Consider the following 21,615-nt stretch of genomic DNA (forward strand, 5'->3'; position numbering starts at 1 on the left):
GTTTTGGTTTCAAGGTTTTGACCAAACCCTCTATATATAATCAAATCGTGGTGGCATTTTGGTCATCACATGTTTTTTTTTTTTGTCATTGTCTGGGCCGGATAACCTAGTCCAAAAAGAGATACATCTGCAAACAATGGTGAGCAGTTTCACTTTCACTCCATCTTCCCAGCTCCATGGTCTTCAATGATGGTTTCATACCTCACCTTGTACTTGCATATTACCATGGTCTTCAATGATGGGTGTGTGAAACATGGGTGTAATGCCTAGGATTGGGGGCTGTCCAATCCGCTTGACCAAAAAAAAATAAAAAATAAAAAAAAAAAAAATACCTCACCTTGTACTTGCATATTACCATGGTTCTGAAAACCGAATCGGACCGGCCGGTTCAACCGGAAAAACCGGGAACCGGTCACTTAACCGATCCGAGTAAGGTCAGAAATCGTTTGGTAGAAAACCGGTGAAAAAACCGGTCGAACCGGCGGTTAACCGGTAAATCGGGAGAACCGTTCGGTTTTTTTACGGTTTATTGGTTTGCATATTAAACTTCAAAACGGCGTCGTTTTGAAGGAAAAAAAAAAAAAAAAAAAAAAAAAGAAAAGGGCTATGCACGAAGCCACGATCCCTAATGGCTAATTCCCAATCCTCATCTCACTATCTCAGTATCTCAGTCTCAACTCTCACCCTCTCACCCTCTCACGAACCCTAATAGCCACCACCATCGCCACCGCATCCCACCGCCATCGCCACCGCATCCCACAGCCCCTCTTCGCCGTCGCGGAGCTCCTCTCCTCCATCGCCGTCGCGGAGCTCGCCACCTCCACCGTCTTCGCCGAGCTCTCCACCTCCACTGTCGTCGCCGAGCTCTCCACCTCTACCATCGCCGCCGGTAATACTCTGCCTTCCACCTTGGCTCCTATTTAATCGTCGCCTACTCTGTGCTTGATTTTATAATTTTTTGATTTTTCTGTTCATGATTTGTTAAGTCTGTGTTCATCTGTTCATGTTTTGTTAGCTGTGTTCATCAGAAGTTCAGAACATGTTTATAATTTGATTTTTCTGTTCATGTTTCTGTTCCTATTTGTTCATGCTGGATTACATGATTTTGGTTGCTGCTTGATGTTTATTTGGATTACATGATTTTGAGTTGCTGTTTCATGTTTATCTGGATTACATGATTTTGGTTTCTGTTTGATGAATCTTCAATCTGTTTTTGGCTTTCCATTATGATGCGTTTATTGGTGACTTGGGATTGAATGATGATCATTGCAAGCAAATTGAGGCTGGGGCGTTGAAGGCAGCTGGGGAATTTGTCATCCTTCTTTTCTCTGTGTGTTTATGTGTGCTTATTAATATTTATAGAGTTGTTTCTTGTTACTGTGTGTGTTTGTAATCAATAGCCAATAGTTGTTAGATTGTTATCTATTAGCTTGACAATCTTTGTAATAATGTACTGAATGGTATCTCAAAATTTCTGTGGCTTTGAGAATGTGGCTTTGAGAATATTGTTACTTTTTGCTTCTGTTTGGTGGTTCATGAATATTCTCAGTTGATTTCTGTGATTGTCAAGCTGCATGAAATTGATTTCTTTTTTACGTTTTATTTTTTGTTTAGTTATAAGCTTTGATGTTTGATGTTTGAACCTCTAATATTAAGTAATGGATAATTTATTATGTGAAATATTAAATTTTATTAAGTTAGAAATTATTAAATTTATATACTTAAGATTATTTTAAATTTTTTAATAATTTTATTTAATATTTAATTAAACCGGTTAAACCCCGGTCGAACCAGTGAACCATTAAACCAGTGACTTCACCGGTTTATTGACCGGTCCGGTTCTCGCAACCTTGCATATTACCCCTGCAGTTGCCGGAGAAGCTTAAGCCACGTTTTTGCTTTTTTTCATTAATGGGCCAAAGCCCAAATTGGGCCCAACATTTTTGCTCTTCTTCATATCGTTATAATCCTTTCCTCCTTCTTCGGTCCCTCTGCTGCAGAACTCGAACCAGTGTTCCTCTCTGCTTCGCTTCATGCATTGGAAGCCATGGCAATATTTTTCTCTACAATTGTAGCTCCTTCTAATTTTCGTGCGTGCAAGTTTTCCTTCTTTAACAGAGTACCTGATCAACCAATCAAGAGTTTGCGTCATTTCACAGGTAAGAACCTAGAATCCCACTTCATGTTGCTTTAGTTTCTCGCTCTTCGCTTTTTGATGCCCATTTGGCTGAAGCGTAGTTATACTTTACTGGAGTGTAGATAATTGTGTTCGGACTAGAAAAGTTCCTTGCTTTATTGCTTTTGCGGTAAACGGAAGCTCCGCTGTTCAAACAGAAAAAAGAAACACGCCAAGGAAAAAGGGTAGGAACCCGTTTTTGAGTGAGGGGAGAGATGAGGATGAGAGTCGTGGACCAATTTGCCCTGGTTGTGGGGTCTTCATGCAAGATGAGGACCCTAACCTTCCTGGGTACTATCAACAAAGGAGGGTGAAAATGGAAGATGAACTATTAGATGAGGATGATGATGTGTTTGATGATATTAATAGAGTAGAAGAAGAAGAAGAAAATGATGATGATGATGATGTGGGGTCTCTGGATGGCATTGAAAATGAACTTGGAGGAGGTATTGAGGTATTACCGGATGATTTCGATTGGGATTCTGATGAGTGGGAAGCTAAGTTGTTGGGCGAAGAGGATGATGAGGCTGATTTAAATGGCTTTGCGCCTGCGGGGGTTGGGTATGGTAACATCACTGAGGAGGTCCTGGAGAGGAAGAGGAAGAAGAAGGTATCGAAAGCTGAGAAGAAGAAGTTGGCTAGGGAGGCCCGAAAGGTGAAGGAAGAGGTTACCGTGTGCGCTAGGTGTCATTCCTTGAGGAATTATGGCCAGGTGAAAAACCAGACTGCTGAGAATTTGATACCCGATTTTGATTTCGATAGGTTGATTTCCACTAGGTTGATGAACCCTTCTGGCAATGGCAGTGCTACTGTTGTTGTTATGGTTGTGGATTGTGTTGATTTTGATGGTTCTTTCCCTAGGACGGCAGCAAAATCGTTGTTTAAGGCATTGGAAAGAATCCAAGATGACTCGAAGAAGGGTAAGAAACTGCCAAAGCTAGTTCTTGTGGCTACAAAGGTTGATCTCCTTCCATCAGAGGTTTCCCCTGCAAGGTTAGATAGATGGGTTAGACACCGAGCAAGTGCTGCGGGAGCACCTAAACTAAGTGCAGTTTATCTTGTAAGTTCTCGAAAGGATTTAGGTGTAAGGAATCTGTTGTCCTTCATAAAGGACTTGGCAGGTCCTCGTGGGAATGTGTGGGTGATTGGGTCTCAGAATGCGGGGAAGTCTACTCTAATCAATGCATTTTCAAAGAAACACGGAGCTAAAGCTACAAAGCTCACAGAAGCTCCGATTCCTGGGACAACACTAGGGATCTTGAGAATTGGAGGAATTTTGTCAGCTAAGACTAAGATGTTTGACACTCCAGGGCTCCTGCATCCCTATTTAATGTCGATGAGACTGAACAGAGAAGAGCAAAAGATGGTTGAGATACGGAAGGAACTTCGACCTCGATCATATAGAATCAAGGCAAGTTATTAATGGCTTATTGCTATTGCCGCTCTCTAAGTTATCTTCAACTTCTTTTTGTTGCATAGATTATATGTATGCTTTATGCACGTTGTTTATCCGTTAAAGGCTATCAGAAATGGACAATGGTTTGATTTTTTCCCCCTGCTCCATGGAAACTCCAGTTAATAAATCGAGATAGCAATTTCTTTGGTATCAATATGTAAATTTGGAAAATGCAGATGTGGTTTAGAATCTTACATACTGGTTTTAACTTATAGGTAGGGCAGGCAGTGCACATTGGTGGCTTGACAAGAATTGACCTTATTGAAGCCTCTGTTGAAACAATATATGTGACCGTTTGGGCATCACCAAATGTTTCTCTTCACATGGGAAAAGTAGAAAATGCTGAAGAGGTTTGGAGTAATCATGTTGGTGTCAGGTTGCAGGTAAGCCCTTTCTTTCTTTTTTTTTTTTTTTCTTTTCACAAATCTAAGCATGCCTATATAACTAATTTTAGTGTTAAGGTCTAAAACTGCAGTTTACCTGAGCTTCAAATATGTTTTTCATTTCATTAATTGCTCTTTCATGTCAACTTTCAGTTTACCTTTTTAAATTATAAGGGAAAGGCGCATTTTGATTTCGGTTGTCAAAGAAATGTACTCTATAATGCGGAAACATTCCTTTGGTTGGAACGGGATGAAAAGCTACCATATTCTTTGTAGTGTGGAACCGGGCCTGGGTAATGGAACTTGATAGGTGGAAACAATAATCAATTAGTTGGAAGAGGATTAGTTAGAAAAGAGTGTTAGAGATGAAGAAGAGTCTCACTTAAAGGGACTGATCTGAAAATTTTAAAAATTTTGAATAACTTTTATGTGCTTATTAAATAATGATAGCTTATTTGTCTAAATTTTTTAGCAAAACTTGACAGGTGACTAATTTGACTAACAACATAGTGGAGATTGATTTGGTAATTAAAATTTATTGGGGCTAAAGTGTCCGACTAAGAATTAAACTTATTTGGGGTATTACTCAATATAATCTATTCTTCCTTCCCTTGAGATACATGATGTCTAAGTTTCCTCTAACTTCATTTCTTTTTGCATTTTATTTCAGCCTCCCATTGGCAGTGAACACGCTGCTGAATTAGGCACGTGGCAAGAAAGGGAAATTAAGGTGTCTGGAACTAGTTGGGAGGTCAACAACGTTGACGTAGCCATAGCTGGCTTAGGTTGGTACTCTCTCTGTCTCAAAGGTGAAGCAACCATGAAACTGTGGACCTTTGATGGTGTTGAAGTAACCTTGAGAGAGCCATTGGTCCTTGACCGGGCCCGGTCCCTTGAGAAACCTGGTTTTTGGTTACCAAGAGCCATCTCTGATGCTATTGGCAACCAAACCAGACTTCAAGCTAAAAAAAGAGAAAAACTTGACGACCAAGATACAGATTTTGTGGGGGCAGGTGCAGAGCTATCAGCTTGAGCAGAACATTTTAATTGTTTTGCAAGAGTGCTTTCAGGTGAAAATAGAAGTGTGACTGAATTTGACGTGTTGCAGAGGCAATAGTGTGTTTTCAGCTAGAAGCTTTTTGTGCCTGTCCTCTTAGCTAGTTGGTGTGAGAACCCCCCTCCCCCTCTGCCACTTCTAACTTATAAACAGAAAATAGAGATAAATGCAACGCTTCTTGTTTAAGTGTCACATTCGTGGATTATGTAGTTTTGTTAGATGAGTCGTTGTACATGTCTAGTGATGATATCTGCATTTTTGTGAGGTATTACTTCAAATTGTGCAATAGAGAACAGAGAATGAGCTTAGTGATTATATTTATTCTTGGGCTCTTGGCCTATTGATGTAAACTGAATTGAAAAAATATTATGATAAGTTATTCTTATATACAAATTTGGTTGAGTTGAGCATTCAACAACTTGCATCACATCACTATCACCTATTAATATATTTTTGAATCAATATATATTTTCGCTGTATAGTTGTGAGTCACTGAGTCTAGAGTTCTAAGAATATCTCAAAGAATCAAAGTGACAGATTAATAGAGCGAGTAAGAGTACATAAATCTTGAGAAGACAAACCCTGACAGAAGAAAAAAATCTTTTTGTCATTTTTGTAATTTTAACACTTGTAACATCTCTTACAACATATTTTCACTTTTTTTTTGTTACCTTTCTTCCTTCCCTGTTTACAAGAGAGAGGAGAAAAAGTCGGAACCTTGGCTATACAAGAGTTACTGGAAAGTTAAAAGCTAGAGATAAACATTATGGGGTACACTAGCTAAATGACCGCAAGCTAATTAAGGCCATGGCATTCAGCCTGTTTGCTTAGTTACGTTTACAAGCTTCATAGCTCTTGCAATTTATGCTTTACTCTTCTGTTCCACAAATGTCTTGTGTCCAGTTTCTTCTGCAATCATCAACAACTCTGTTAAGTAAATGAAAATTCATACATGAAATGAAGACAACAATTTAAATATACCCACATAATAAAATTAGATCCCAACAAATTTTGATAAGAGACCTCAATCCTAATACCAATCTGTTTGGTACTTCTTTATATCAATATATATATCTAAATATAAAAATTGTAACCAAACATATTGATCCAAATAATACAGGGCTCTTTTTCAGCTATTTTAAATTGTTTGATTGAGATAATCCTAATGTATTCTTTACCTTCAGATAATCGAATGAACTCTTCAAGCTGAGCTTCCATCACGGAAAGATCTTCACCGGCATCAAGATCAAATATATCAGGCAGCAAATCAACAACATCATTGCCATCTTGATCAAATCCATCATCCTCAGCAGCATAGAAGCCCCCTTCAACCTGTTGCTGGCTTAGCCAGTACTCATGGTACCACGTCAGTGTTGTCACCAGCTGCCACCACTCCGGCGAGAAATCCTCCACCTGCCGGAAGGCAGCTGGAATGTAAAGAGGGGCATTCGGGTTCAGTGTTGATCTTCCTCCAGAGACTAATGCCATCTTGATCTGATTTTTGTTCCTTTTTTATTTTTCAGTCCGATTCTAGTTAGAATTATCTGCAGTACAAATCATCAGCCGTGTTAAAAGTGAATCAACAATGATATATCACAATCAGAAATTTCAAACACAAACTTCCAAGTACCAAGAATAAACATGAAGGTTTCATCTTCTAAAGCCCATAGCTACAAGTAATTGCTCGCCAGATATCATAATACAGTAAGCATATAAGTCATGATTCATCATTTACGTGAAAAATTCGTGTCTATTTTTAAATTTGTTATGTCATCGTATGGTAATTTTAATTTAGTCCACTATGAATAAGACTAAAAAAATAAATTTAAAAAAAAAAAAAAAAACTTCAGATCTCAGATCAAAATTCAAAACCATCTCCTTTGACTCCTTTAAAGTAAAAATCGGTCAAATCGCTCCATCGAAAAATTTTCTATATCCAAATGAAAAAGCGCTGACTCGTGAAAATTGTGGATCCTTTGAATTCAAAGACGGATGGACCAAAATCCTTTAGTTTCCAAGCACGAATCGACGAAATGGTCCCACAAAATCGTCAATCTCAACCCGATCACTCAAAAATTTCCATTATTTTCCTTCAATTTCCTCACAACCAAACACCAAAAGCAAACATACAAGCCAAAAAGGAAAAACGAAATTCTCAATTCACGATAACAATTCCTTCGAACGGCATACAGATCGGAGAGAGAAAATTAGGAACGAGCAATTACCTCTCCAGCTACGAGAAATTGGTTACCGACGACGACGATTGACAGACAAGTTGACGCGTCAAGAAAATCGCAAATCCGCAGTATTTATAAAGAGAGAAATCCGAGCCTGTCTTGGTTCGGGTACGGAGTGGGTCCCACCGTTTAGGTTCGGCGAAAGCACCGTATTAGTGTTGCGTCTTGGTTCGGACGCAACGGTGAGAGAGAGACAGATAGAGGGGGTGGTCAACGGTCAACGGTGCCGCGTAATGGTGTTGGCTATTGTTGACCCCTTGATCTCTTATATAATGCTTGTTTTCGTTATCCTAACTATTTTCCTCGTTTTTGTTGTTTTTTTTTTCTATGGTTCTTGTTATTTAATTGTGGATAATACAGTTTTTTTTTTTGCCTCAGCCATAGAAAATTTTGGGTTTTGTTAAGGGAATAAATTATGGGAAATCTACTAAGTAGTAGTATTCTAGAAAAAAAATATTGTTCTCTATCTATAATAATAGTATAATACACATAACATTGGCTAAATTAGAGCAATAAATAACCGCTTAAGGGGTTAATTATTAGCACAAAACGAGGGTGACAACTCAAGGTGGGTGAAATGGTATTTTCATATGATGTCATATGGTAATACACTAATACTTTTGATTTTTGAATAATTAAAGATATATAGAGATTGAATATAAAATTTTGTTTGAGCTGCATTGATGAATGGTGACTTAAATTTATGTTTTTTAATTTTTATATTGGATTAATAATAATTATTTTTTTTATAGATATTGGAGTTGAATGTGTTATTTCTGGATGTGAAAGATAACGGTAAATAAATTGGAGGGTCAAATTTAAAAAACCACAAAATCGAATGGCCAGTTTCCGCTTAAATTTGAACCCTTAGATTTGCTTGCAACCGGGACACGCACGCGAAAATCGAACAATCAGATTTGAATTCATCGAGATCAGACGAGCAAATTCAAGTTTATAAATCTAAACTTCGGATTTGTTGTTTGATTAACCGCACGAACAGGGTTGAATCTAACGAAATCAAATGGTAGAAACATTCCGCAAATCTGAGTCTTAGATTTGTCACCTTTGATGACAGGTGTCACCCATCGTGGGGTGTGAGGCTCCTTCATTTCTTTTCTCCTTCGTTGGACTCATCCCTCTCACTCTCACTCTCTTCATCCTCAACAAGCCAAAACTAATGATACTCACAATCGGAGACGAAACTCCTAGCTTTAGCCATAAAAATGCTTAAGAGGAAAAAAAATTAAAGAAGTTGATCGTCCTGAACTTTACATTATTAATTATTTTAATAAACCTAATTATATAAGTAAATTTATTGTAATTTTTTCCTGTGCGAATATAAAAATAATAATATTATTGTATTTAATGTTATTTATAATAATTAAACAGTAGTATTAGAAATATATATTGTGTGTAAATAATTATTAGTTATGTATATAGCTAGTTTATGTTAATGACAACAATTATTTTTCACATATAAGTCATTTTTTTATACAAGTCCATACAAGTCATTTTACCCTGATTCACCTCACGCACCACTTAATCTAACTAGCTTTTCAATCAATGCACGGATATATAATTGTCTTTTTCGAAAGGATTTCATTTTCGTTTTCGAATTTTTTCAACGTTTTCGATATACGTTCTCTTCCATCTATGTGTTCTCTTCGTTTCTCTTCGTTCGTTCTCTACGTTTTTGAAATCAAGCTCTAAAATCAGTTTTGAACAGTTATCTCGTTGTTGAAGATGATGAATAATTCAAGTTCAGATTGTCAATTGAACCAGAACGAAGTTGACTATTGTTTTGAATCCAATCAAGTGGCTGAGGTGTGGCTCGATTCTAGTTAATGTTTTCGTTAGTAGTTTATGATTCTGTAGGTGAATAATGTTGTTTTTGTTTGTGAAAATTGTTGTTCATCGTTGATAGTTTGAATTGAATGTAATGTAAAAGTTCTGCATTAAAGAAAATATTTTTCTATATTTGCAGCAAATTTCGGTGTAACACAAAGATATTTGAGTGTATTGCTTAAGAATTTTTGGTGTATGTGTGCTGATAAGTTCTGCATAATTCAAAACTCTTCTTCTCCTTCCTCCTCATCTTCTGCTGCTTCTTGTTCTTCTTTTATTTTTTTTTCTTATTCATCTTTTTTTCTTGTTCTATCTTCTAAAGTTTCTTCTTGTTTTACTCTCTTAACAAAAATAAAAATAAAACAAATCAAACAAAGAAGAAGAAGAAACACATAACGGTACAAAATTACTTGGAAGAGAATGAACTTACATTCATTCAACTAAAAGGAAGAAAGAAATAAGGAAAAAAGAAGAAGAAGAAAAAAAATGCAGCATTAGAGGAAACATTTTTCTGTATTTGCAGTAAATTTGAGTGTAACACGAAGATATTTAGGTGTAACACGAAGATATTTGAGTGTATTGTTTAAGAATTTTCGATGTATGTGTGCTGATAAGTTGTGCATAATTCAAAACTATTCCTCTTCCTCCTCCTCATCTTCTGTTGTTGCTTCTTTTTTTTCATCATCATCATCACCATCTTTTTCTTTTTTCTTATTCATCTTTTTCTTTTTGTTTTACCTTCTCAGGTTTCTTTTTGTTTTACTCTCTTAACAAGAATAAAAACAAAAAAAATCAAACACAGAAGAAGAAAAAACACATAATGTTGTAAAATTACTTGGAAGATGATGAACTTATATTCATTTAACTAAAAGAAAGAAAGAAATAAGGAAAAAAAGAAGAAAGAAGAAATGTTTTTCTGTATATGCAACAAATTTGGGTGTAACATGAAGATATTTGAGTGTATTGTTTAAGAATTTTCGGTGTATGTGTGCTGATAAGTTCTGCATAATTCAAAACTCTTCATCATTCTCCTCCTCATCTTCTGCTCTTCTTCTTTATCTTCTTATTTTGTTTTCTCATAATTCTTTTCGAATTTAGCTTCGCAACTTCCTTCACTTTTCGCGACGATTTTCAGAGATTTTTGAGAGATTTTGATTTTTGTTTAAATTTTGAGCGTCGCAGTTTTGATTGAGGGAAAAGAACCATTTGTGTTATTCAAGAGTTAAGGACGGAAATACGTGTTTACATGCAATCTAAACTGAAGATTGTTTTTGTTAGTTTAAACTAACTTATATGAACTTATATACCAAAAAAACTTGTATGTATATGAGATCTCTAATAAAAATTAGTATGTTAATAAAAATTAAAGATATATTAGTTATGTCATAATGGAAATAGAATAAAAAATTATATAACTAATATACGAAATACAATATCTAATAATAATACCAATTTTATTTTAAACTACAAAGTCATCAACTACTTGCATAAATAAGTTAATAATAATCACATTATGTTAGATACCTCAAACTTAACTATTTCTATAATAAAAAGCTACAATATAATTATTCAAGTTACATGCATGCATTCAAATATTTATAAAATTCTGGTGCATCCATCACCTTTAGATTCAATGCGTGTATAAAATATGGCTCCTCGAACAGATGTTAATTTGTTAATGTATTTGTCACTTCTACCACATCTATCTTCGTAATATCATCCGCTTGATCCTCGTCTTTATTTGAATTAACAATTTTATAGTTGTTTTTAAATTTTTTTCGTTATCACAGTTGTAATCTCTTCATTTAATATTTCAATCAGCCTCAAATTGTTCGAACTTAATATATAACTCAATTAATGACATTTATAATCTAGTTTCATAATATATTAAAACATTTCTTCCATATTTGCCTCGTCAGTGACATACTTTTTTTATTTTTGTTTATATTTTCATTGTCCTTTTTATTAGTTCATGTTCTAATTCAAAATTTTACTTTAATTTCATTCCAATTTCTTTAATTTCATTTCTTGTTTCATGTTAAACTTTTTCCGATTCAGTTTTTCTTGAGTTTTCATTGAAATTTACTGTTATTATTTTGTCGTATTAATAAAAATAAGTCAATTTGTATTAGACACATCTATTATAAAGTCTATAAATTAATCATTTAATAAGAGTCATATCTACTATTTGAATTGAGATTGTGATATAAATTTAGTCGATATCGATCCTTAGTCAAAGTCAAAACTAAAATCTACGTGGTTAATTAAATAATTAATTTTAATGTAGATTTATACTTTTATTTATACTGAATATAATAGGAGTATGAAAAAGGTTGGTATACAATTTATTCTTTAAAAATACTGTTTTATTATATCCATGAAGAAAAACTTTTAACTATTTTCAAGGCTTCACTTCAATTCAGAATCTTTTAATTAAGTTATCATCTAAGACGTTCTACTTTATTATTTTTACATAATTTAGTAAATAAAATAATAACTTATTGCACTGATACACTGAATAATTCTAATAAGCAATTCAAAACCCCCTCTATCATCCTGCATGCAATAGTTTTCTTGTCACGATCGTTTCTCATGATGTGGTTAGATACTGGCTCTCACATTTTTCTCTAGAAAAAATAAAGAAGAAAAAAATATCAATAAAATTGTGGCTATCCTTTCAAGCTGCAATGTGTCCAGATATTATGCTAACACAATGCTTAATTATATGACTTATGAGTAGAACGGTTTCATAGATTTTTTTTAATTAAGGAGTTAATTTGTAGTTGGAAGTAGAGCTATTTTGATCATATATTATTAATAATTAATTTTTCATCAACATTTAGAATCATGCATGATTGAGTTTTATTGTTTGTCAATTCGAAGGCATAGAAGAATGACGATGAAATGAAAAAGCTAGGAAGATATGCTTGATAATAATTGTTGATAGTTGTCACATTTTAGTATGTTCATGTTCAAGGAATTCTGATCTATTTTTGATGCTACGCATATTTAATTCAATGTCTTGTGATGTGGGAGCAGCGTGGAGGCTTTTATGCCAAATCTCCTAATAATTAGTTTTTGTTGCACATGGTGTGTTATTCTCGTCGTTAAATCAACAAAGGAGGATGCTTACATAAAGATGCATAAAATATTTTTTTGTAAAAATATTTATGTGTCATATTATTATTGGACGTATTAATGAACTAGTTATTTTTGAATTTCTTAATAAATTAGAATAAAATCGATTTTTTTATAACAATAACAATAAATTCAATTATTATCAGATCTGGTCAAACCGACCAATTTACATAAACCACTGAATTATGGATTTTTTTTTTGTTTTTATTTTTAAACAAAAGTCAAGGATATATATATTTGTCTTTTTATCAAAAAAATTTAAACATAATTTGTTTAGATTGTGTAAATCAGTCGGATCAAATCGAGTCTAATAATTATAGCGCGGACAATTGGGTTTATTATTGTTGCTATAATAAACCGATTTTATTCTAATTTATTAAAAAATAAATTATTAACCAGTTTAATAAAGATGTCCAATAATATTATGACATATGTAAATGTCTTTAAAAAAGACATTTTTAGTGTCTTTATCAAAGTGGTCTCTATCAACAATTGCATCACTAAAGATTAAAGAATTCATCATCATATACCACAATTAATTATAGTCATGCATTAACTATAGAGCTCACAGAGTAATATGTAATGGTAATGCTAGATACACAATATTTAAAGTTATCTTATATAATATAATATTTATAGTTATATATTTATTATATCTAAAATGATACAATTAATATAACGATAATTAATAAATATTAAATAAAATAATTATATATTATTTAAATTAATTTTTATTATTTTTTAAATATTATTGAATAAATAATAATTTTATTAGATATTTTCAACTAAAAGGTAATATAAATTTACTGAAAAAGTTAATTAATTATTATTAGCGTAATTTGGATAGACTTGATAAAATCTGTTCGAAGCCACGTATTATGAAGCAAGAGAAGGAAAAAGCAAGAATAAGAGAGTCAGGATTCTAAAACCCCTATTTTATAGCTTCAACTGAATTGCATGATTATAACAAAACAAAAACTAACAGCACTATCTAGCCAATAGTAATTAGTCTGCTATCAAATTAAATTAATAGACTTTATTTCTACTGGTCAAACTCTTAGTAACTAATAACATATTATATATATTTCACACACCAACATCCCCCTTAAGCTAGGACTGTATATGTTATACATGCCTAGCTTACTATACAAGGTTTCGAATGGTTCTGAAGGTAGTGACTTAATCAAAACATCTGCTATCTGTTCTTTGGAAGGAATTGGCATTAACTTTAGGCTTTCATTTTGTACTTTCTCTCTGACCTTGTGGCAATCGATCTCTATATGTTTCGTTCTTTTATGAAATACGGGATTGGATGCGATACGTCTTGCTGACTCACTATCATAGAACAGTGTCATGGGTTTGACCAACGTAATTCTAAAGATGTTCAGAATATAGGTGAGCTAAATTCCTTCACAAGTAGCCAATGCCATGGCTCGATATTCCGCTTCAGAAGAAGAACGAGCTACAGTTTGTTGTTTTTTACTTTTCCATGAGACTAATGAATTTTCTAAGAAAAAATAATACCCAGACACGGATCTTCGAGTGTCAGGACAAGTTTCCCAATCAGAATTGGTAAAGCCTCTTAAAGACAAATCACAACTGCAGTTAAACAGTAACCCTTTGGATGGAGCTTGCTTTAGATATCTTAAGATGTGCAGGATAGCTTTAAAGTGCTCAACAGTAGCACAATCCAAGAAGTGACTTAGCTTGCTAACAGCATATATAGCATATGTCAGGTCTTGTGTTTGTAAAGTAGATAAGTTTTTCAATAAGTCTTCTATATGGCTTAACATCCTCAAAAGGTGTACCAGTAAACTTAGAGAGTTGTGTAGAGTAGTTCATTGGAGTGATGGTTGGTTTAAAGTGCAACAATCCATACTCTTTTAACAAGTCTAAGGTATATTTGCGTTGATATAGGGCTATACCCTTCTTACTTCGTGCAACCTCCATGCTTAAAAAGAATTTGAGTTCTCCCAAGTCCTTGATTTTGAATTGATCATCAAGCTTCTTCTTGATATGTTGAATTTCATTGATGTTATCCCCTGCTATTACTAGATTATCTACATAGATCAAGATTGATATAAAATCTGTTTTATCATGGTGTGGTAGCGACTTAGTCAAAACATCTACTCCCTGCTCTTGCAACAAGAAAGATAACTCATAGGATATGACCACAATGATGAAAAGATAGTGGTAAATGTTGTAAATATTAATGCTAACAGCAAAAACCTAACGATTTTACTTCAAATTTCAACCCACCTATGCGTGGAGGAAGAAGCGGTAACAACATATCGAATAGAGGAAGAAGCGAAGCTGGTAGAGGATCATTGAGGAGCCGCTCTCACTGTGGAAAAACTGGTCACACAATTGAAACTTGCTACTATAAGCATGGTCCCCCCCCCTCCCCCAATCTACAAAGAAGATTTGGTACTGCCACTGTCAACAATCTTATTGTTACTGAGAATACCCCTAATACAAGCAACAATCTCGACAACAACTCAGCCCCAATTGAAGACAAACAAAGCCTTGATTCCCTATTCTCTGAAGACTAAAAGAAAGCTTTAATTGCTATTTTTCAATAAGGAAGTGATCACCCTCACTCACCGCTTCAATCTCAAGCCATTAACATTGTCATAGCACCATCAGCAGGTGTCTCCTACATCTTTTCCACATCTCATATATCCTTACACCCAAATAGTTGGATAATAGACACTGGTGATACTGTATATGTCACATTCTCCCTAAAAAATTTTTAAATTTACAATGTTGTTGACCCTGTTTTAATCAAATGCCCCAATGGCACTGAAACAATTACCAATATTTGTGGAACAGTTGTGCTATCACAGGATTTTATTTTAACTAATGTTCTTTATGTTCCATCCTTTAAATTTAATTTAATCTCTGTTTCAAAGGCCATTGATCTCTTATCTTGTGAATTTTTGTTTAAAAATACACATTGCGATGTACAGGACAACCTTTCTTTGAGGATGATTGGTCATGCTAAACAAAGAGATGGGCTATACATTTTGGATAAAGAGGCATCTTCCACCAACTCCCAACCAGAAACTGCACATACAGTAAACTCAGACAGCACTTCACCAACCATCACTGCTAATATTACTAATAACTCCATTGATCAAGATACTTGGCACTGTAGACTAGGCCATATTTCTACTAATAGGCTATTAAAAATGCAACAATATTATCCTTTTATTGTTTGTCCCTTAAATAATACCTCTTGTGAACCATGTCATTATGCTAAACAAAAAGCGCATATCCTTTAGCTTAAGCCAAACAAAATCAGAAAAATTGTTTGATTTAGTCCATATGAACATTTGGGGACCTGTTTCCACCCCATCATTCGCTGGACACAAGTATTTCTTGACTATTGTTGAAGACAAAAGCAGATTCACATGGGTCTTCTTTATGAAAAATAAAAGTGAAATTTCATCTTTTATTGAGCATTTTGTTCATTTTATTAAACTCCAAGATGGTATGAATGTCAAGTGCTTCCGAACTGATAGTGGTGCTGAATTTAAAATGGCAACGTTCTATGCATCAAAGCAGGGACGGACCTAGGCATGGAAGGAGGGGGGCACTTGCCCCCACTAGGTTTAAGAAAAAAAAAATTATATAAATTAATATATTTATTTTAATATAATTTATTTTTGTCCCACAAAAATTTATAAAATTTTATTTTGAGATTCATGTTAAAAAGTAATTTTTTTTTATTAAATTTAACGTATAACAATATTTATTTTGTTAAATTTGATTTAATATTAAAATTAAAAATAAGTAAATAAATTAACTCAATAAAAAAATTAATAACAGTGATAATATAATTTTTTAAATCCAGTCAACTCGTTAATTACCAAACTAAATTTCTGCTTTTTAAATATAAATAAAATTATCAGTATTTTTTTGTCTTAAAAAATTAGTTGAGATAAGAAAAAATAGTATTTATCTATTAATTAATATCTTTTATTTTAAAATAATATAATATTTTTTAATTTTATCTTTTAAATAATCTTGCTTGTAATAACTATTTTAGATTAAAAAGTATCTTATGTCATAAATATTATAAAAAATAAATTTTCTAATGGTAATTAATATTTGAAAGTTATAATGAGTAGTAAAACAATTGTTTAAAAGTATGAAAGTTAATTTTGATATATTAAAATATATATATTTTTTTACATAGTTATTTGATTATATTTATTCTTTTAGATAATTATTTACATGATGAATGTAAAAGATATTTTTGAAATACAATACATAATTAAATAGATGTATAAATTTTTTAATCTAATAGTATATCAAAATTAAATTAAAAAATATATAAAAAATTAATTATTTCAAAAGAAAGAGAGAAAAATAATTGTAAATTAAATTTTTATTAATTGATATAAACATATTTTTCATATATAGGTTTATTTTTTTATGGTATTTATATATAATTATAGTTTTAAATTATAAATGCTAGTGTATTAATAGGCACTAACGTGCCAATTGATTCAGTCTTTTATTATTAAATGTATATTAAAATACATAAAAAATTAGTTATGATGACAAATTATTTATAATTTAATAAAAATGTTTTAAGTTTAAATTTTAGAAATAAAAACATATTTTTTAATAAATTATATATAATAAATAGTATTTTAAGAATGAAAGTGTTCACTAATTCTTTAAATTTTATATCTCTATTATATTTTTAATATAATTAACAATGTTCAACAAAATTTATTTTAAGATATATATTTTTGCCCCCACTCTTAAAATTTTCTGGGTCCGTCACTGCATCAAAGGGTATCCTCCACCAAACTTCTTGTGTTGAAACTCCTCAACAAAATGGGGTGGTGGAGAGAAAACATCAAGAGGTCTTAAACATAGATAGAGCACTCTTATTCAAAGCAAACTTACCAAAAATCTTTTGGAAGCATGCCGCTGCTCATGCTGTTCACATTCTTAATAGAGTGCCTAGTTCTCTTCATAAGAACTTTTTCCCTTATCAACTTTTTTTTAATGAAATGCCAAACATCCAACATCTTAAAGTGTTTGGATGTCTTGCTTTTGCATTAACTTTGGTTGCTCACAAACAAAAACTTGACAAACGATCACGAAAATGCATTTATTTGGATATACAATCCGGCACTAAAGGTTTTCTTTTAATGGACGTTCATAACAAGCAGTTTTTTGCAAGTCGAAATGTCATTTTTTATCAGCATATTTTTTCTTATGTTGACTCACAAAACACTGCATCTTCATCTCATTCCAGCCATACTTTATTTATGCATCCTCAAAATACCGCTTCTTCTAATGATAGAACATATTTTCATAGTCTAGATAATTTCATCATTCCTGACATTACATCTAGTACCCCTCCCATAAACACACAGCATGATACATTTCATTCATCACAAAATTATAATAATGCCATCACAAGTGATATACCACATCCCACACAATACACAACTGGTGAAAGTGCTATTTTGAGAAGGTCTACAAGAAAAAGGCATAGATCAAGTTATTTGGAAGATTATCATTGTATGCCTACATTCACCTCTCTAAGTCATGACCAATCATCCACTCCTTAAAGGTATCCTATGTCAAATTATATATCCTATAATTCTTTATCTCGGTCACACAAATCTCTTTCAATCACAATTACAACAAATTCCGAACCAACATCCTATGAAGAAGCAATCATTCATGATTGCTGGAGACAAGCTATTAAATCTGAGTTGCGTGCTTTGAAGAACACCAACACTTGGAAGCTCACCTCTCTACCACAAGGAAAAAAGGCAATTGGGTGCAAATGAATTTTTAAAACAAAATACAAGTCTGATGGGAGCATTGAAAGGCATAAAGCCAGATTAGTCACAAAGGGGTTCACACAAACTCAGGATTATGATTACTTTGATACTTTTAGTCCAGTAATTAAGATGACAACTCTTCGAGTGCTTTTAGTCATTGCTACAAGTAAGAACTGGTACCTTCACCAACTCGATATCAATACGGCATTCTTACATGACGACCTACTTGAAGATGTCTACATGAAGGTGCCTCCGGGGCTGAACGCTCCACCAGGGACAGTTTGCAAGTTTCAAAAATTCTTATACGGCCTCAAACAAGCAAGTCGCCAATAGAATTTAAAATTGTGCTCAGTATTGATCCAATTCGGTTATACTCAATCACAGGCAGATCATTCTCTATTCACTAAATCAACAACACTTTTCAGATCTTCAAAAATCATTGAAAGCTAAAAATTTTGTTTAACAAGATATTTGATTATGGTATATCCATTAAAATGTGTGTGGTTTGATTTTTCTTTTGAGTTTGGTTTTGTTTGTAGTCCTAAATAGAATTTTGGTGGAAGTAGACATGGCTGTTGTTATGCTCATTTGTGCAACCAAATTAATGTTCCATGCTAATAATTGAGGAAAGTAGACATGGCTGTTGATTTCCATGCAGTTAATGAGAAATAATTGAGGAAATAGATTCGTTGGGTTTGAAATGCATCAATCGTCATGGACTCCCGGATATAAAAGCGCATATATATGATCTAAGTCATCTAACTAAAAATAGTCGTCTTTTTTTTAAATCTTTTAGTTTTATATTTTTCATTCACTACCTAATTCTACTTCGTTATATTTCTTGGCTGATAGATCTTCTCTTAGGACTAGAATAATAGTTTTCATATTCAAATCGGTAATCAAATGGATTAACTTATTAGGAAATAAATTTCTCAATTTTTTTAACAAGTAAATGAATAAAGTATAATTTTTAATTTTTTAATGTTTTTTATATTTTTTATTTTATTTATAAAATAAATAGTGAGAAATTATATTTTATTTTTTAATTATAGAAAAAATTAAGTTGATTCATTCTCAACTTATTGGGTCATCAGATCATAAATTCATAATTATTTTTTTTTTAGTTTTATTTTGTAAGAGATTTGTTTTTTTTTTTTTTTAACTTGAACGTTGGTTAGGGATAACCATCCCTTTACACCTGATGGCTACTTGCGTTCTTTTCTCTTTCGAAACTACTGGGCCTTATAATAGCCTATTTATTGAAGCCCAATTAGTCTAATAGTTTTAGAATAGCATTCATCACCAAAAAGTTTGCATTAGATTGTTTTTGGATAAAAATAAAAATTAATTTAAAATAAAAATTCATATGAAGTCATCAAAGTTGATAATTGTTAAATAATAATTTAATTAAATATATATAATTATCTAATAATTTTTAACTGTTAACTTCAATTAAAAACAATTACATATAAATTTTCACTTTAATTTAAACATACTAAATTAGTGATAATTGTTCCGGGGTTTACTTGAAATTGGGTGACTGGACTCGAATGGAAGGTCCAAACGTTGAAGGATGGTGGTCTTCGACTTGTTCACATCCGAGAGCCGCTGTCCGAATTGTACATATGCGTTTGAATAGGTGGGGGTGGTACCTGCAAGACACTCCGATACTTCCGGTTACTTTTTACCCGATCAACTGATTCTCTTTGTATTCAATTTCTTGATGCAACAAGAAAGAAATACCTCAATCTAATTTGTTCACTAGTTTGGAAATTAAATCGAAGAAACTCACTCAACTTTAGGTTAAATAAAGAAAACACTAAATCCTCTGACATAAAATTCAAATTAGTAACCAAATAAACAAAATTAAAATACGTAAAATTAAATTAAAAATTCGTCATATCACGAACATTTGGATGAAACAAATATCACTTCTAAAAATCTAAAAAGAATATTTAGTCTCTACGTGTAACCTTACTATTAAAATTATGGTTGATGAATTTAATTCCACTAATAAGAAAAACAGTTTAATTTTTCTAGAAAAAGTTGTATGGAATATAATCTTGAACTAACTTTTTTTTTAGGTTCAACAATATAGAACATACATGTCGTTCTTAAAACCCTAAATCCAAGACATAATAATGCTTAATCAACCCAAATAATGATCACTTTTGTGTTAAGTCTCGTTGTTAATGATTTCATGCTATCTATTAAGTTTAACGTTGTTTGTTCTCCGTCCACGTGTAAAATATGGCAGAATGCATTAGATGCAAAACTTAAAACAATGTTTTTTTTTTTTTCCAATTTTAAGTAAAATCCTTCCCCGGTCTCCTCATCATTAAAAAATAACAACACGGTCCTTATCCGTTCTCTCCGTGTGACCGAAAGGACCCTCTTAACCGGAAGTACCAGTAAGAGGGTCTTTTTGGTCATACGGAGAGAATGGTTAAGGACCGCGTTGTTAATTTCTAATGGTGAGGGAACGCCAGGTCAATTTCGTAAATGGTCAGGGACCGGGGAGGAATTTTACTCTTCTTTTTTTTATTGGGCTTCTTAACTTTATTGAGCTTAGTTTATATATTGGGTCAGGGTATGAATAATAATATAATTTAAAATGTTAAAATAAAATCACTATTTTAACCTTAAAAAAAGAAATAATGTTTTAATTTTTCAAAAATAATTTTAGTTTGACAAAATACATATTTTTTTTATAAGTGACAAATAACATATGCATTTAATCCAACCTTGTGTTTTTTCCAAAGATAATAGGTTATATTTCATTAATTATTAAAAAATAAAATACAAAGATGTCCAAAAGCAGAACAACATAATAAAAGGTGGGGATTTCTCAAAGACACTACATTGTAGGTATTCATCCAACGGTGCGTGGTCGAAAAACGAAGAAAAATCTTAAAGAAGAAATAATGATAAATCAAATTGAATGCAACTAAGAGCTTGTCTCATGGAGATGACAACCTAAACTGGGAGTTCTTTGGATTTCACGGAGCAACTTGACAGAGCTTGCTAGAATGACTGACGGCATAGAAGTAGAACCTTCAAAAATAAACTGGTTGCGAGCTTTCCAGCAGTTCCAGCAAATGATGGCAAGCAATTGAGGATTACGGTCAGCATTCTTCAACGGGTTAAGTATCTCTATTGATGCAGTCCACCATGTCCAAAAGTCATTAGAACTCTGAGGGGGAAGACAATCACGAAGATAACTCTGAGACCACACGTCTTTAATTCTAGAGCAATCGATCAAACAATGAGTGACTGTTTCCGTTGCTTCATGACAGTAAGGGCATATTGGTGATATAGATGGGATGCGGTGATGAATCTGAGCAAGCACCGGAAGTCGGCCATGGAGAGCTTTCCAGATAAATAGCTTAATTTTGTGAGGCAAGTTCAACTTCCATAGATCAATCCACGGCTTTTTCTGCTGCATATAATTAGGGCAAAGCTCCAGAGGCGGATGGTAAAATAAATAGCCAATTCTGTAACCTGAAG

The 21,615-nt window shown here is 32.9% G+C and overlaps 2 protein-coding genes across 4 annotated transcripts; one reads left to right on the forward strand and one right to left on the reverse strand.

Annotated features, from left to right (window-relative positions):
• The first annotated feature begins 649 nt into the window (after positions 1-649).
• BPG2 (P-loop containing nucleoside triphosphate hydrolases superfamily protein) lies at positions 650-5,465 on the forward strand. 2 transcript variants are annotated; one of them, XM_088492243.1, is made up of 5 exons: positions 650-889; positions 2,001-2,159; positions 2,260-3,591; positions 3,852-4,015; positions 4,686-5,465. In XM_088492243.1, the coding sequence occupies exons 2-5, from the start codon at positions 2,048-2,050 to the stop codon at positions 5,046-5,048; spliced, it is 1,971 nt and encodes a 656-aa protein (XP_088348369.1). In that variant the 5' UTR covers positions 650-889; positions 2,001-2,047; the 3' UTR covers positions 5,049-5,465. The 2 variants fall into 2 exon arrangements, with proteins under 2 accessions (XP_088348369.1, XP_088348368.1); XM_088492242.1 differs by having other exon boundaries at positions 757-889; positions 2,260-3,587; positions 3,848-4,015.
• A 190-nt stretch (positions 5,466-5,655) lies between these two features.
• Positions 5,656-7,550, reverse strand: ERD15 (dehydration-induced protein (ERD15)). 2 transcript variants are annotated; one of them, XM_016349574.3, is made up of 3 exons: positions 7,298-7,550; positions 6,251-6,616; positions 5,656-5,981 (listed from the first exon to the last, which is right to left on the reverse strand). In XM_016349574.3, exons 2-3 carry the CDS (start codon positions 6,558-6,560, stop codon positions 5,935-5,937), a joined length of 357 nt encoding a protein of 118 aa, XP_016205060.1. In that variant the 5' UTR covers positions 6,561-6,616; positions 7,298-7,550; the 3' UTR covers positions 5,656-5,934. The 2 variants fall into 2 exon arrangements, with proteins under 2 accessions (XP_016205060.1, XP_016205059.1); XM_016349573.3 differs by having other exon boundaries at positions 5,656-5,999; positions 7,298-7,437.
• Positions 7,551-21,615: the final 14,065 nt, after the last annotated feature.

The sequence above is a fragment of the Arachis ipaensis genome, chromosome B6 (assembly GCF_059453495.1).
Source record: "Arachis ipaensis isolate K30076 ecotype BB chromosome B6, ASM5945349v1, whole genome shotgun sequence".
NCBI classification, from domain to species: Eukaryota; Viridiplantae; Streptophyta; class Magnoliopsida; order Fabales; family Fabaceae; genus Arachis; species Arachis ipaensis.